The following is a 14,300-nucleotide window of genomic DNA, read 5'->3' as shown; positions in this document are numbered from 1 at the left end:
TATACTGTTTGAAAACTTATATTTCCTAAATAAGTAGGTATGTACCTAATAAATATAAATATTTTCGCATTTTAATTAAAATTGTGTAACTTTCTACGGATTTTATTTTCATCCAAACGGTGTATGATAAAATTAAAATTCTTTTTAACTTTTCACCTTATGTTTTTTTTTTTAATTATTGTCTAGTCTCCGAAGCTGCGACTGCGCGCTGGTTTCAAAACATAAGGATGCGGCAGAGAGAAACACGTTGTGTGCATTGTTTGTCGAACTTCAGTTCGGCTCGCCACTGTCTGGGGTAGGTAGTGTTTAGTCCGATGTGAAGTTTATGTATACGTTCCTAACCTTAAAAGAGGACGCGAATGTTTCTTTTCGTCGATAATCCCTTTTTCAGCAAGTATGGTGAATAAACTGAAATGGAAGTATAGCAGTTTTGTTTGTTTTGTTACAGTTTTGTACTTTTTTGTTATAAATCGTGCTTATGGACACAAGATATGCAGTCATGTGCACCCTAAACATCATGAGGTTAGTTTACAATCATTTTCACTTTCGTTTGTTTCCATTGTGCCTCTACATACATAAATATTCTATTTTTATGCTTCTTGTTACAAGCGTACACGTTTAATTGATGACTGCTTTGTTTTATAAATCATTTGATCACCAAGCATGTATTTAATTTAAACGTTTTGTTCCGTTCATTCTGTAATATTAAAGCAACAGAAACGAACACAGTATCGTTCCTTTTTTCATAGATGGTACTAAGTTATGAACTTTTTCTTGACATAAGTATAAAGACCAAATTTTATCTACACTCACTGGAAAGATTAGTGACATTGTTTTATTTTTAATAATAATTATACTATTAAATTTGTCCAAACATCAGTTATTCTTTGTGTAAATATTTACTTTTAAAATAGCTTCTGTAAATTGTTTTTGTTGTACAAATACCGAAAAGAGAACAAAATACAGATTAATTGGGAACGATTAATATAAACCAATTACTTATCTCGATTTACTTGTCAGGATTTTAATTTAAAATTTTTAGTAATTTAACTTATTTTGATTAAATAAGTACATATTATCTAGATTTGTAGTAGGTAAATATACCTAGTTGTTTTTTAAAACGAAGAAAATAATATACAAGGTGTTTCAATTTAGGTATAGGTGTACTGGCCACATAGGTAACAAGTAAAAAACAAATGAAATTCAAATATTTTTTATTAAAAGGCCCTAAGGACGTATAGTATATTCAAAATTTTTTTAGGTGCCAATTTTTTTTATCTGAAATTTAAAAATGCCCTGATACTAATTTCTATAAAAATTATCCACTTTTAATGTGTACAAACAAGTATACAAATTTAAAAATATTTTATTTTAATTTTTATTCACGTTTGCACTTTTGCATAAAAATTTACATTTTTCTTCTACAATTAATGAAAAAGGAAGCTAGTAGATAAATGAAAAAAAAGTACATAAAAGTAGCAGGATTTTCACTTTAGAGGAGGTTAAGGTTCCAAATATGCAGGTTCTTAGGGTTTATTTATTAAAAAATATCGTTTGTTTCTTTATTATTACGTTAATGATCTGTGCAGCTATAAATCGAGACATCCTGTATAACTATAAAAAAAAAAACGAATATTGTCTTTCTAGTAGCTTATGTATTTTCATAATTAAATGCAATTTTATTTTAAAAATCAGTTTAGTTCGTTTTACGAACCGTTTTATAGACAGGTAATAATTTCTATATAAATATATGTGTTCCATTGAAATTGAAATAATAAAAATGTTATAATTGTGTTGGTTTTTACTGCTTCACTTTGCATTCTTTAACTTCATTTTGACATTACATAGTCAATTAAAATTACATATAGCTAAATTTTGAAAAATCATTAATTAAAAATGTTTCTTACGTGATATATATTTTTTTACTAATTAAAAAACATCGTACGGTTTAGGTACGGCACCCACTGTCTTGTGTGTGACAGGGGCGATATATTATTACGTACCTATGTCGCATTAATTAACTGTTCAACTGAAAATGGAGCAGTATTTCTTATTATTTTACCCGGCTAAAGGAAAGTTTATAATATTGACATTTACTCTAAGTAACGGATTTTGCCCGTCACGATATCCTTTGGGCTTACGCTCGCGTGTTCAACAGAGGCCCGATCGAAAAAAAAATCTTCCCTCATCTGCATTTGTTTGCAGGTTCTCTATATGTTTGCCCAGTAAATCAACTCTAGCGGAAAAATTAAACGTGTAGACAGTTAATGAGATCCTCATTGCAGAATTAGTTAATTGAGAAAAATTATCTTTTCCCACGGTAGTAACTGATGTCAGTATTTCTAAGAGTTACACATGTCACATGGATTTAAAACGCTTTATATTTCGTTAAGAATATTTTAAAGGTGCATACAAAGCAATCACGTGATTTTCTCCGTCATATTTGACATTTTTTTTTCAAGGAATCGATGCCATATTAGCGTTTATTTTTCGATTTTTTGATATGTTACCTATATACATTTTAAGCACAATAAATTATTGAATATAAGAATATGAATTGTACAATACAAATTCTTTATTAAATCGTTACTGAACAATTGTCATTTTGACAGTTTGGATGGCCGCGACGTCGAAGTGACTTCTAATACCACACGTGACAAATTAAAATGTGCCTAATATTTTTTCACTGCTGAAGGCACTTATGCGAAAAAATTAGATATTACACACTATACCTACATCTTGTCCGAAATTATTAATAATTTACGCAGGGTACTCTTAGCATTCTACCTGCTTAATTAATTTATTGACTTACTGCTTAAAAGCGTTAGAAAAAAATATTTGGTTGTTTCCAAAACGTGTTTGCACGGTACGCGCTATTTTCTACCTGTTTCAAAGAAGCAAATTGGCTCCGGTCATCAGATAAACAATTTTTAATTAAGATTTGATCCCTTGAATGTGCTCTTGACGATGTAAGGCATCCTAGCCTTGAAATAAGCAACCATTACAAGTTCAATAGTATTGAATCGAAAACGTACTGAGTTTTGATGTATAAATCCATACTACGCTTGTTAATTAATGTTATTATTTCATTCTGATTTGAATTTAATCTGCTTATAAAATCATAATAGATATTTCTTAGTAAAACAGCGATTCTAAGATGTAAACAGCTTTTATGTAAGTAGTTGCAGAGCCACTTCACAGCGGATAGTTTTCAGTCTATTATTATTGGTGTTTTGTATAGGGTGTAACATAAATTACGTACTAACTTCATAGACGCTTTAATAATTAAAAAATGGGCAGTTTCATATTATAACTCTTAATACAACCAGAATAATGAACATGAAATTACGTTAATAAATGTTAAAAATGCAGGTCCGAAAATCTATTGCCTTCGCACACAGCGACATCATGTTGCCAATTTGCGGATGTTTCCAAGGAGATTTTTCGGTCAAAAACATCCTAATCATTGCTTATCATTTCAAATGCTTTAAAATGCATGAGACTTGTATCTATGATTGATTTATACAGGGCTTTACTTTAATATTGCGAAAAACCTGCCAAAAAGTAAGGAGAGTGGGGATCTCGGCGGGGGTCTTCTACGTAAACTTATTTTCCAAAAATGTCTGCTATTTGAGTTACCCTTTAAGGGATAGGTTAAAATTCTATTTTTATTTTTTACAGTTTGAAAAACAGAATAATGCAGCTTGGGATGTTACTTTATCTTATCAAAGATACACCGATATTATTAATCATAATCGAAAGGTGTTGAAAACTTCAACAATGGTTTTCTGTCTCTTACATTTTTTTACTAAAATTTTCTGTTTTTCTTTAGTCTTCAAGTGTCGTAATTTTTTTTAATTTTGAATTGAAAACCAATTATATTAGATTAGATGTCCCCCAGAGAAGAAATCAAGAGGGTTTAGGTTTGGGGACCGTTGAGGCCAAGGCTGTCCTCTACCTATCCAATTTGGAAATCTACATCTAAATACATCCAAAAAATCAAGGATTTAGACCTATTTTTTATGGTAATATGACAGAGGCACAAGATATATTTTTTAAGAATCCTTCAAATTGTTGAATGGCTAATATTTAATATGTAACGTCTTCGATTTCGTTAAGCACCTGTTCTTCCATTTGAGGAGTAACTGTTTGTGGGTGCGCATTTTTAGCGGTACGTTTTTTAAAGTTTTCGGTTTCGCTAAGACGCTGATATAAATGACCAAACACCGTATGATACGTGATAACGTGATCTGGATAACCTACTTCCTAAAGATGTCTTGTTGCTAATGCATTGCGTTAGCAAAATCATAAAGGATATGCATATGGAACATTTCACTATTTGTGTAGTTACCATTTTAAGGTACACAAAAACCCTTGTGTCTCGTGTTGCATTGACTTAATTGCATTATTCTGTTTTTTCAATTGTGAAAAAATATAATAAAAACTGAATTTTAACCTACCGTTTTAAAGGAATGTAACTCCGATGGCAGATGTTTTTGCAAATATTTATATAGATGACCCCCCTTACTTTTTGACAAGGAATCGCTCCTTAAAGTTTTTCGCAATATTAAAGAAACACCTTGTATAATAAATAATCGCGCCCTAAAGTATATCTACGAAACACCTGAGTTTGGAGAAGCATTGGCAACAATACATCAAATATTCGAGTAAACGAAATAGTCTTAATTGTTTTCACAATGACGAAATCTCATGATTTATCAATTTGAAAATATAACAAACATATTTTTGTAAATCCCCGGTAGATAATGTAGTTAGGGGACTTTTTTTATTTTTAAAAATTACACTACTTATTAAAACTTCCTAATATTTCTGTTGCACCCTGTATATGCCGCAGTAACGTATAAATTGATAAAGACCTGCTTCTAGCAGATAAGATCTTGGCCAGCCGCCCTTGGCTTTTACAGAAATTCATTATTTACCAACTGGAAATACCTTTACAACTATAATAACTTCAGTAAATCGTGCCTTTCGTGCAAAAGTAGGAAATGCAGGTCGGAGTAAATTTTAAATGAACCGAACTGAACGGAACCGTTGCATAATTAATAATTTTTGACTTTGCTACCGAACAGAGTAATAAAATTTTAATTTGCTATTAAAAATGTAGCCTTTCTTTAAATTTGTTCCTCCAAGGAACGTAATGTTAAACGGGAAAGAACTTTTTATTCAGTTACTTGATCTAACTACTTTGGAGTTTCTTAAGAGGCGTTTGATCAGTTAAATCGAAAGCGTTTATTAATTTTAACTTCATCGTCTAACTAGCTGTGTTTGTATTTGCCTATTTTCATTTTTTCTTAAATCGTTAATTGTCATCATTTTGCTTTCTGCAACGTACACATCATGAATAATATCTAGTTTTTGACATTCTGTCATTCATGATAAATGTATTTTTTATTTTTTTATTTCGAAAGCATCTCGTTTAATGGATATATACGTTTTATTTATATTTTTATTTTATTTCTGAATATTATCACCAGTCTTTGTAGCGACAGCAATTTACGGTGTAGATTTCTTTTATTGTCGTTTTATAGATATTCAGGCGCTCTGATACCCTGGAAAGCCAATAAAACACCATCGATATGTGTTAGGAAATGGATATGGGTTCTATCGGGAAGTTTTCTATACTAAAGTTTCAAAATTAGGAATTTATATTACCTTTACATATCTTACGTTGCTAAGTTGCCACTGCCAGCAACGGCCAATAGTGGTGGCTATTCTCCTAAGTGTAAAACTACAGTGCACTGATTTTAATTACATGTATTAGTTTTGCAGGAGAAATCAACTGTTGTTTCATCAACTAGTAGTATATCTAATATATCAGGTAGATGGCCTCCAGAAAATGTTTTACTTGATTCCTTAGAAAAAAAGATTTCTTGTTTTCCTTGTCTCTATTTTAAATTAAAAATTATATTGCTACTTTGAGCGTTCTGTTTCGTCTTTACCAGTTATAAAAAAAGAAATTACTTTTTACGTTTTTGTCCAGTTTGCTGCAATGAATTCTCTGTAAAATAATTGCATTGCACTCTATTAGCTTTATAATATAACTTGAAAGAGACAGTAATTTCCCATCAATTTATCATTTTAATTTACACAGAAATATGTCCGCTGAATCTATACCTATGGATAAGTTATATAGTTACAGGAATAATATTGCTAATATTCAACTGTATATCCGGTAACATCGGAAATATGGTAAGATAAAAAATATTTGTTGATAATAGAAAGGTTTCTTATTGTTAAGCAAAAGAATTAAACGAACAGCTTCGTCACAGTTAATTAAAAATCAGGAGAAATTGGTATTTTTTGTTTCCTCAAACTCTTAAGTAGTTCATAAATATGTTGCCACCGAATGATTAACCCAGTTAAATATGCGTTACAAATAAAATTTGCATGTATCTGCAGAACATAATCAGTTGATTAAGCAACTGTTTTGATTAGTAGATTAGATATTTACTACTTGTTTGGTAATGTTACGTTTTAATATTGATTATGGTTATATAATTTATAGAATTCATCAAAAACATTTGGAACATAGTTAAATAACTGTCATACAAATGCTTAAACTAATATTTTTTTCAAGGTGTGAATTTTACCTCGATATTTAAATAATAAAATAATTGTTGTCGTGGTGCATTTTTTTATTAGCTCGAACGGTTTTCAACTTACAATTCAAAGTTATTATATTTTTTAATGGAAACTACAATAGTATAGTCTTTCCGATCTCAATTGATGAACCAAGAGGTTGGCAGTATGTACCAGGTGCAGTCGCTGACGCAGCAACTCGGCATTGAAATATTTGAAAAACTTGTTTCATTATTTATTTAGCCATACTCATATACTGGTCTGGTCGAATTAGACGTAGAAGTGGTAGAAATGTATACGCCCAGTGGAAGAATGGGCACGCGGGCAAACGGCGTATAAAACAGCCGGACTGGGCGACGGGGCAATAAATCTCAGTTGTTGACAAGTGGTTGACAAATTGCCTAGCCGTGCAGTGCAGCAATGCGGAATTTGGTGTGATACAGGCAATTTTAATTTATTATAGGCACCTACTATTAATTATTCATATTACAATTGCGAAAGGGAGAAATAAGGGGTATTTTGTTTACTAATATTATTACAACATGGCATTTTGGAGAGCTTCTGAAACGGAACAAATCGAAATTTACCATCAATATAATAAAATTGTTTAAAGACATAAATAATTAAAATATGTTGTTGGCCAAATGAACGTACAAACAGAAATTTTCTACATATATACAAATTGTTATAACTTTTTACCTTTAGCAGAAAACGTTTTTAGGGACGCCTATGAAACTCATTATTGCTAGGCGTTTTTATACATGTTCAACTGACTTCTGAAAGACTATAACAAATATGCTTGTAAGCACGTGAATGTGTACATATATTTTAATTCGCGGTGTAAAAAAAATTACAAATATTTAGAGATTAATTTTTTTAAGAACTGTAAATTTTGAGACCTACCCCTGTGAAAAGTTATGTCAGGGCACCAAAGAATAACCCTTCCTCTTTAGGCAGGTAAAAAGCAACTACAACGGATTTTAGTTTAAAAAATAATAACTGGTTTTATGAGTGAATCAAAATTAAATTACCTATATAGGTAGTAATTATAAAGCTAATATTAATTTTTTAATAAAGAGAATCATAAACTAACGAAAATTTAATTGCGGCAAATTAAGTACTGCCATAGAGTTTAAAATTGCAATTTTTAAAATTGCATTATTTAAAAAGCAAACCTATTAAATTACTCAAAAAGTAAATTTAGCAATCTAGCGTTTATTAAACGCTCTACAATACTCATAGTTTACAAGTAGATAATTAATTTAGAAAACACAAAAATTAACGCTTTATTGGTTTTGATAGTAAACAGAACCTAACCTAATTTCTAACTACAGCATATCAAACATTAATTTAAAAAATAGATTGCAATACTGCAGTATTTATTATGTGTAGTGTATAATAATCATTTATATGTTTTAACGCTGGGTTGTCGGGTTGACGTATGAGTCTATTTGTTATTTTCACGGATGGTGTTTTTGTTTTAGATGCCTTTAAGTTATATAATAATTTTAGTGAACTGTAGTGTATTCAAGTGTAAAAACAAATATTCCAAATGAACGTAATAAAAAGTTGCACACATTTGGTTTTGCCGTACACATGTTATAAGGTGTCCATCTCTCAGTTAAAGCTTAGTATTAAGCAGAAATAGAAGTTTCAACGACAGGAGGATACAATAAGTCGTATAGTCTGAAAAGGTATAGTCTTTCCGATCTCAAGAGGTTGGCAGTATGTACCAGGTTCGGTCGCTGACGCAGCAACTCAGCATTGAAATATTTGAAAAACGTGTTCCCATATTTATTTAGCCATACCCATATAGAGATATGGTCGAACTAAAGGAGGAGGTCGTGGAGGTGGTAGAAAATGCCCAGTTGAAGAATTCGCGGGGGCAAACGGCGTATAACACAGCCGCACTGGGCGACTGGGAAATAAATCTCAGTTGTTGACTATATCTAGTCCATGAAAATCATCTATAGTAACTTCAATTTATAAAAATGGCGACAGAACTGAATAAAAAAATTATAGACCTACATATATCTCAAATAATTTTGCGAAAATATTTGAAAAATATTTAAAACCGAAGTTGGTTTAATCTTTAGAAAATGAAAATATTTTATTTAATAATCAATTCGGTTTTAGATTTAGCAAAAATACATTCGACACGGTATTTATTATTACAAAAATTATTTATTGACGTAAAGCGACATGGGTTAGATTTATTATTAACTAAAACACTAAAAGGAAATAGAAACAGGTGTCCCACAAGGCACTGTTCGTGGACATATATATTTTTGTTATTATGGTATTAATGAAGTTGCAAATTTACTTAATAACGGGGAAGGATTTCTTTCGCATGGAGACAACTGAAAAGATGTATAAAATATAAAAATGTAGAAAACGAGTTGAAACAGTGGTTAAGTTCATTTAATATTTAATTATTACAAAACTAACTTTATTGCTTTCTTCCTTATAATTTTGGGTTAACCTACCTTTGATAATATTAAATTATACAGGGTGATTCAGAATTCATCCAAAAAGAAAAAAAAAATTGGATGTACAGGGGACTTTTACAAATACAATTTTGTAAAAAAAATAAAAACGGGCAGATCGAAAATAATTTTATAACGCACTAACTACTAAAAAACTATTGTAAATACTAATCGACGTTAATACTAATTGCAAAATCGGATAAATTTTTTTACGATATTGACTCCATTTTAATTATATCTTATTCATATCCAAAGAAAAAAATATAAATGAAAATTATATGAAAAATAAAAAACCTGTTTGTATTTAGGAATAAATTTTTGCAACCCTGTAAAATTTATAACATTGAATATTTATGAAGATTGAAGAAATTGATAGAAAAATGGACTGCAAAATCTGAATCTAACAGAGGAGACAGGTTCATAAAAACATTTAAAAGTAAAATATTTATCTCCGAAAATAATATGCTTTTAAAACAAAGGTTAAATAAATTTAATTACAACTTTCAGTGATGTGCCTCAATCCCTAGAAATGAACTAAAAATAAATCGAATCATCCGGAATTAAATAACATTAGTAAGGAAATCTAATATGATTAACTTTGACGGTTATCAGAAAGCCAGAAGCTTTAGTTTTCAACCTCCTATCTTTTATTTTTATTTTTGTTAACTACCACATAAAAGTATGTGTGGGACATAGGTACATATTTTTCTATAAAAACCTTTATTATGTAGAGAAATTAATATCTTTTAATACACTCAACTGTGCTTGCTTTAAAATAGCAAATACTCTTTTGTGCATTGTAATGCTTTTTTCAGATTAATAACAAAAATTTTATAATTTACGTAAAACAAAATAATTAGAAGCAAATATACTGAAGAAAAATCATAACATCAGTGCAGATCGTGCTTCAAGGCTATATTTTAGGTCCGTTACGCTTAAGTATTTGATGGTCGAAACGTCAACTGTTACTTTGTTATACATAAATATAGACACATTTTTCTGTAAACGTTGGTAATGAACTTTACAGCCATTTCCATGTGATTTCTTTTTATAGAAGTAAGTACAGACCTATGTATATGTTTTATAAGCAGGGATTCAAATTGGAACCGTCACTATTACTCGGACTTATTCACTTAAAATTCAGGTAATCGGTTCAAACTGTGCTAATAAATATGTAACAACTTTCATTGGTAAATAACTGTGATACCTTTCTTATTGTTAATCAAACCATGACAAGACTGATCGTTGCTTCTGTTTACACAATTTCCTACAATTCATTTGTCTCATAAAAACAATCCCGTACATTAGTCACTTGTCATTAACAAGAAATTTTTCTGTACGGAATACGAACTAAGACGTCTGAAGGCTTTTGAAATTTAGTTATACGTAATAACTTCATTTTTGTTATTAAATAAATTAATTAATCACCTGAAAATTAATATACTATATTTATTTACTAAATTTTTAAATTTGGAGTATGCCTCGCTAAATAGTCGTGTTAAAAAAGAATAAAATAAATAGAAAGTATAGTAAAAACTTGGACTGAATTTAATCTGTACTCATTATTTTTTTTGGGACACCTTGTACTAAGACAATTATTTGGAAGGGTGGGAGTGGCGCCCTTAACCCTGAAAATCTTATAGTTTAATATACTATTAACGTAAATAATAAAGTTCCACTTAAGTGGCTTGCGGTTTAGCAACAAAAATATTCAAAATAAGACTGAAATAAAAAGCTTTGGCTTTGGCCTGTTTTGCTGTACTCGGCAAATGTTAAATTATTGTTCACGAATAATCCCTCATAACACAGATGTCATATGTTCAAGGGCTAATAGAACATAAAAACGACGATACTGAGTACCTATTAGCATTTCTGAAGCATCTAGCGTGTGGTGCTCTTTTTTAGATCGATTTTTTGAACATTTAACAAATTGTTACACCATTGTCTTTAAAAAAATACAAAATATAAATTTTCACACGATTTCCCTTTGCTGGGACATTTCCTGTTTAGCTACAAATTGAATCGACAAAGCAACAAAGCTTACATTTAATTGAAAACGCTTGCGATTACTCTTAAAAAATTTCACTTACTTTCGATTACATTATCTGAAAGTTCGGAACAAGACTAGGTCTTTCTATTCACTGTATGTTAATTTGAGTAATTAAAATGAAACGTGGGAAATTATAGTTTATTATGAAAGGTCAACGGACATAGTAATAACCTCGGTAATAACTGTAACTATATATGTATATCGATTTAAAAAATCCGCTTAATTGAACTGCCTACAATAGTTTCATATAGTTTGCCTGTTAGTAAGTGTTGTTGTTTATAGTACAGTAATCTCGATGCTAATACAATATTTCAAAATCTGATACAATATAAAATCTAATATAATAAAATAAGTAAAGTAAAAAATAAAATATAAAAAATTAAAAATTAAAAATAAAAATAAATAAGTATAGAAAATAAATATATAAAAAATAATAATAAAGAAATACTTTTTTATGCAAGTACAACTTAGTTCAAATAATCGTTTATTTGAGGTAGTTTTGCACTAAATTGCCGAACTGCGGTGGTTACTTTTATTTTCAATATAAGTTTCTAGAGCTATTAGTAAAACATGGGTGTATATTTAAACCTTTTTCCAGAGTGTGTAGTGCAAATGCGAATGCGAGTATATTTTATAGTTTTAAAAAATGGAATAAATAATCTACTTTGCCGATGCGAAATTTTGAAATTGAAATAACTTAATACAGTTTTTACACCACTCCGACAAATAAGTTATAATCGTTTTCTTCTTTCCTTACTAGAGCGTTAAATTTGTTCAAAGATAGGAATGGCGTTTTGATCCACTGGAAATCTCGTAATAAATTAACCGGCACATCTCATTAGACATTTTTGAAGCAAAAAATGTTTGTTAATCGATATTGCGCTGTGAGCAACGAAAGTATGAAGTAAATTCATTGAAACTGAAATCGCGACAGGCACAATTTTTTAAGAAAATCTTGTTGGTAATTTTAAAAAGAATCACTTTTTCATCTACCAGTTCTGAAATCGGTAACATCTAAGCAGTTTTTAGACAGATTTTAAAAATTCTGGCACAAAATTACGTAATGTTTATAAATCATAAATGAAATAAAAATTTATATTTTTTTAACATTCATCGTTTATTTGTTTATTTGTGGCATTTGTGTTATAGTGATTATTATAATGTGAATCGTGAAGAATTATCTAATACCTCAGTGTGAAACATTTTTTGCAATTTATTTAAAAAAATCTATTTAATGCGGTGGAAACACCTACGCAAATAAAAAAATTCTCGAACGTTGTCCGCGTAAAACTGAAACACACTGTATTTGGAAATAATTCTAAATTTTCAGAAACTCACATTAAGATTGTTGTATAACTTTTTAGGTTATGTGTTAGTGACCTTCAGTAATAGTGGTAATGAATACAAAAATCAATTGAGTAATTTGATATAGGTAATCATTAAAGGGAATAATAAAAATAACTTTCTTTTATTTCAGTCGTTTATGAGCTGAATGTTTAAACAATTTTGCAATCCCTGTAATATTTCATTAAAATTACAATCATTTCTAGCATTGCGCATCTTTGAACAGATGTAGAAATAAAATTACATGAGTTACATTTAACAATGTACAAATCAATAAAATAGTGAAACAAACATTGAAAATAGATAAAATTTGATGCACATAATTCAACAAATGAGCGTTCTATAATACATAATCGTTATGAAATTTCAAAATAAAGGCAAAGCAAAAATTTTAAGCAGAAGTTTATACAGGTAAAATATCAGTAGATACTTTTGTGAGTAAAATATTTTCAATTTTTAATTTACATAATTTGCATCGGCGTTTTTATCCCTTTTATTAAAATACTAATTTAATCAAGTTATAAAAGAATTCTGAATTATATCTACTCAGAGACTGACAAAACATTTTCCAAATCGAAGTCATAACTTTATAGGTTCCAAAACCTTAACGAACTAAATGTTTTTCAAGATACAGTGCGTTAAAGTTATAGAGAATATATATTTTATTTTGTGTCTTAACTGTGAAAATGTGTCTTTACCCGTAGGTGAGCATGAAATATGTCAGTTTCCTAGTTTAACTATAATAAGTGTTATTATTATGTCTTATTTCCCTTTTTAGATAGCACGCTACGATCTCGCGAAAGTTGTTCCTTTACTTATCGCTATAAACAACTTCAAAGCACATCAATCCGGAAAAGTATAAAATCAAGCTATATATGTAAAAAAAGAATTTTCTTTATTGAAGACATGAAATTGCTTCGAAATTTTTGTTTTAAATAAAATGCATCAAGTATCGGATGTTTTTGTAAAAATTGTTAACTGCCGTTCGCGTATACATATTTTAAACAGATTAACTATGCAGTGTTGCCAGTGTTACACAACTCTAGCTTTTTATATCAAACAGGAAGAAACGAATTAAATAATTAAGTATAGTCTTTCCGAAGTCAGTTGAACATGTATAAAAATGCCTAGCAATAAAATCTAATGGAACGCCTATGAAACTCATTAGATTTTATTGCTAGGCGTTTTTATACATGTTCAATCGACTTCGGAAAGACTATACCACATTTGTCGAAATTGTTAAATCAACGTATTTTTATGGTTTCAATAGAAATTTATGTACACTTTTTATAATTCTAATTCTAACAGTTATTATTCTATAAAACTCATTTTTTCTTTTCTTAAATAGCTTATTTAACATATTTTTATATCTGGTATGTTCTAGACAAAGATTATTTGCGAAATTCTTTAAAAGCTGTTTTTTCATAACATCCCTACATCTCATAAACCTTCTCCTAAAGTTATCAAGTCTTCTTTGGAATACAGAATTCTTAGGTATCAGAGTTTTGGTTGAAATTTTATAGAAGAATTTAAAAATGATGAATATTATTGTTCAACATCTTTCTTTGACTGGCTCTTATCCTTATTTTCTCGTCTTTGTGACAATTCAAGTCTGTTGATAGCGCTTAAAAGGTATTTCATATGCTTTATTATATTTTTTTTTGTGACCAGTGACCAATTTCCTATGCATATCCTAGTTTCTGGAACAAATGTATCTTATTCCTTAAATATACTATACTTGGTAAATCCAAAGCCCATTTGTTTTACTTGTATTACTTACACCTAAGGGATATTATTGATGAAAATTTCTTACCAAACTA

General features: G+C 29.5%; 1 protein-coding gene across 1 annotated transcript in view; it reads left to right on the top strand.

Moving 5' to 3' along the window:
* The first annotated feature begins 274 nt into the window (after positions 1-274).
* The window catches only part of LOC108906290 (leishmanolysin-like peptidase), an 81,723-nt gene continuing 67,697 nt past the window's right edge, over positions 275-14,300 (top strand). The window contains exon 1 of the mRNA XM_023454107.1: positions 275-522. Coding sequence (XP_023309875.1) covers positions 397-522 — 126 coding nt within the window. The 5' untranslated portion in view covers positions 275-396. The remainder of the gene's footprint in view (positions 523-14,300) is intronic.

This window comes from Anoplophora glabripennis, unplaced genomic scaffold (assembly GCF_000390285.2).
Source record: "Anoplophora glabripennis isolate ALB-LARVAE unplaced genomic scaffold, Agla_2.0 scaffold32, whole genome shotgun sequence".
Taxonomy (NCBI): Eukaryota; Metazoa; Arthropoda; class Insecta; order Coleoptera; family Cerambycidae; genus Anoplophora; species Anoplophora glabripennis.
The sequence above is the reverse complement of the archived record's forward strand: the minus strand, read 5'-3'. Positions and strand labels throughout refer to the sequence as shown.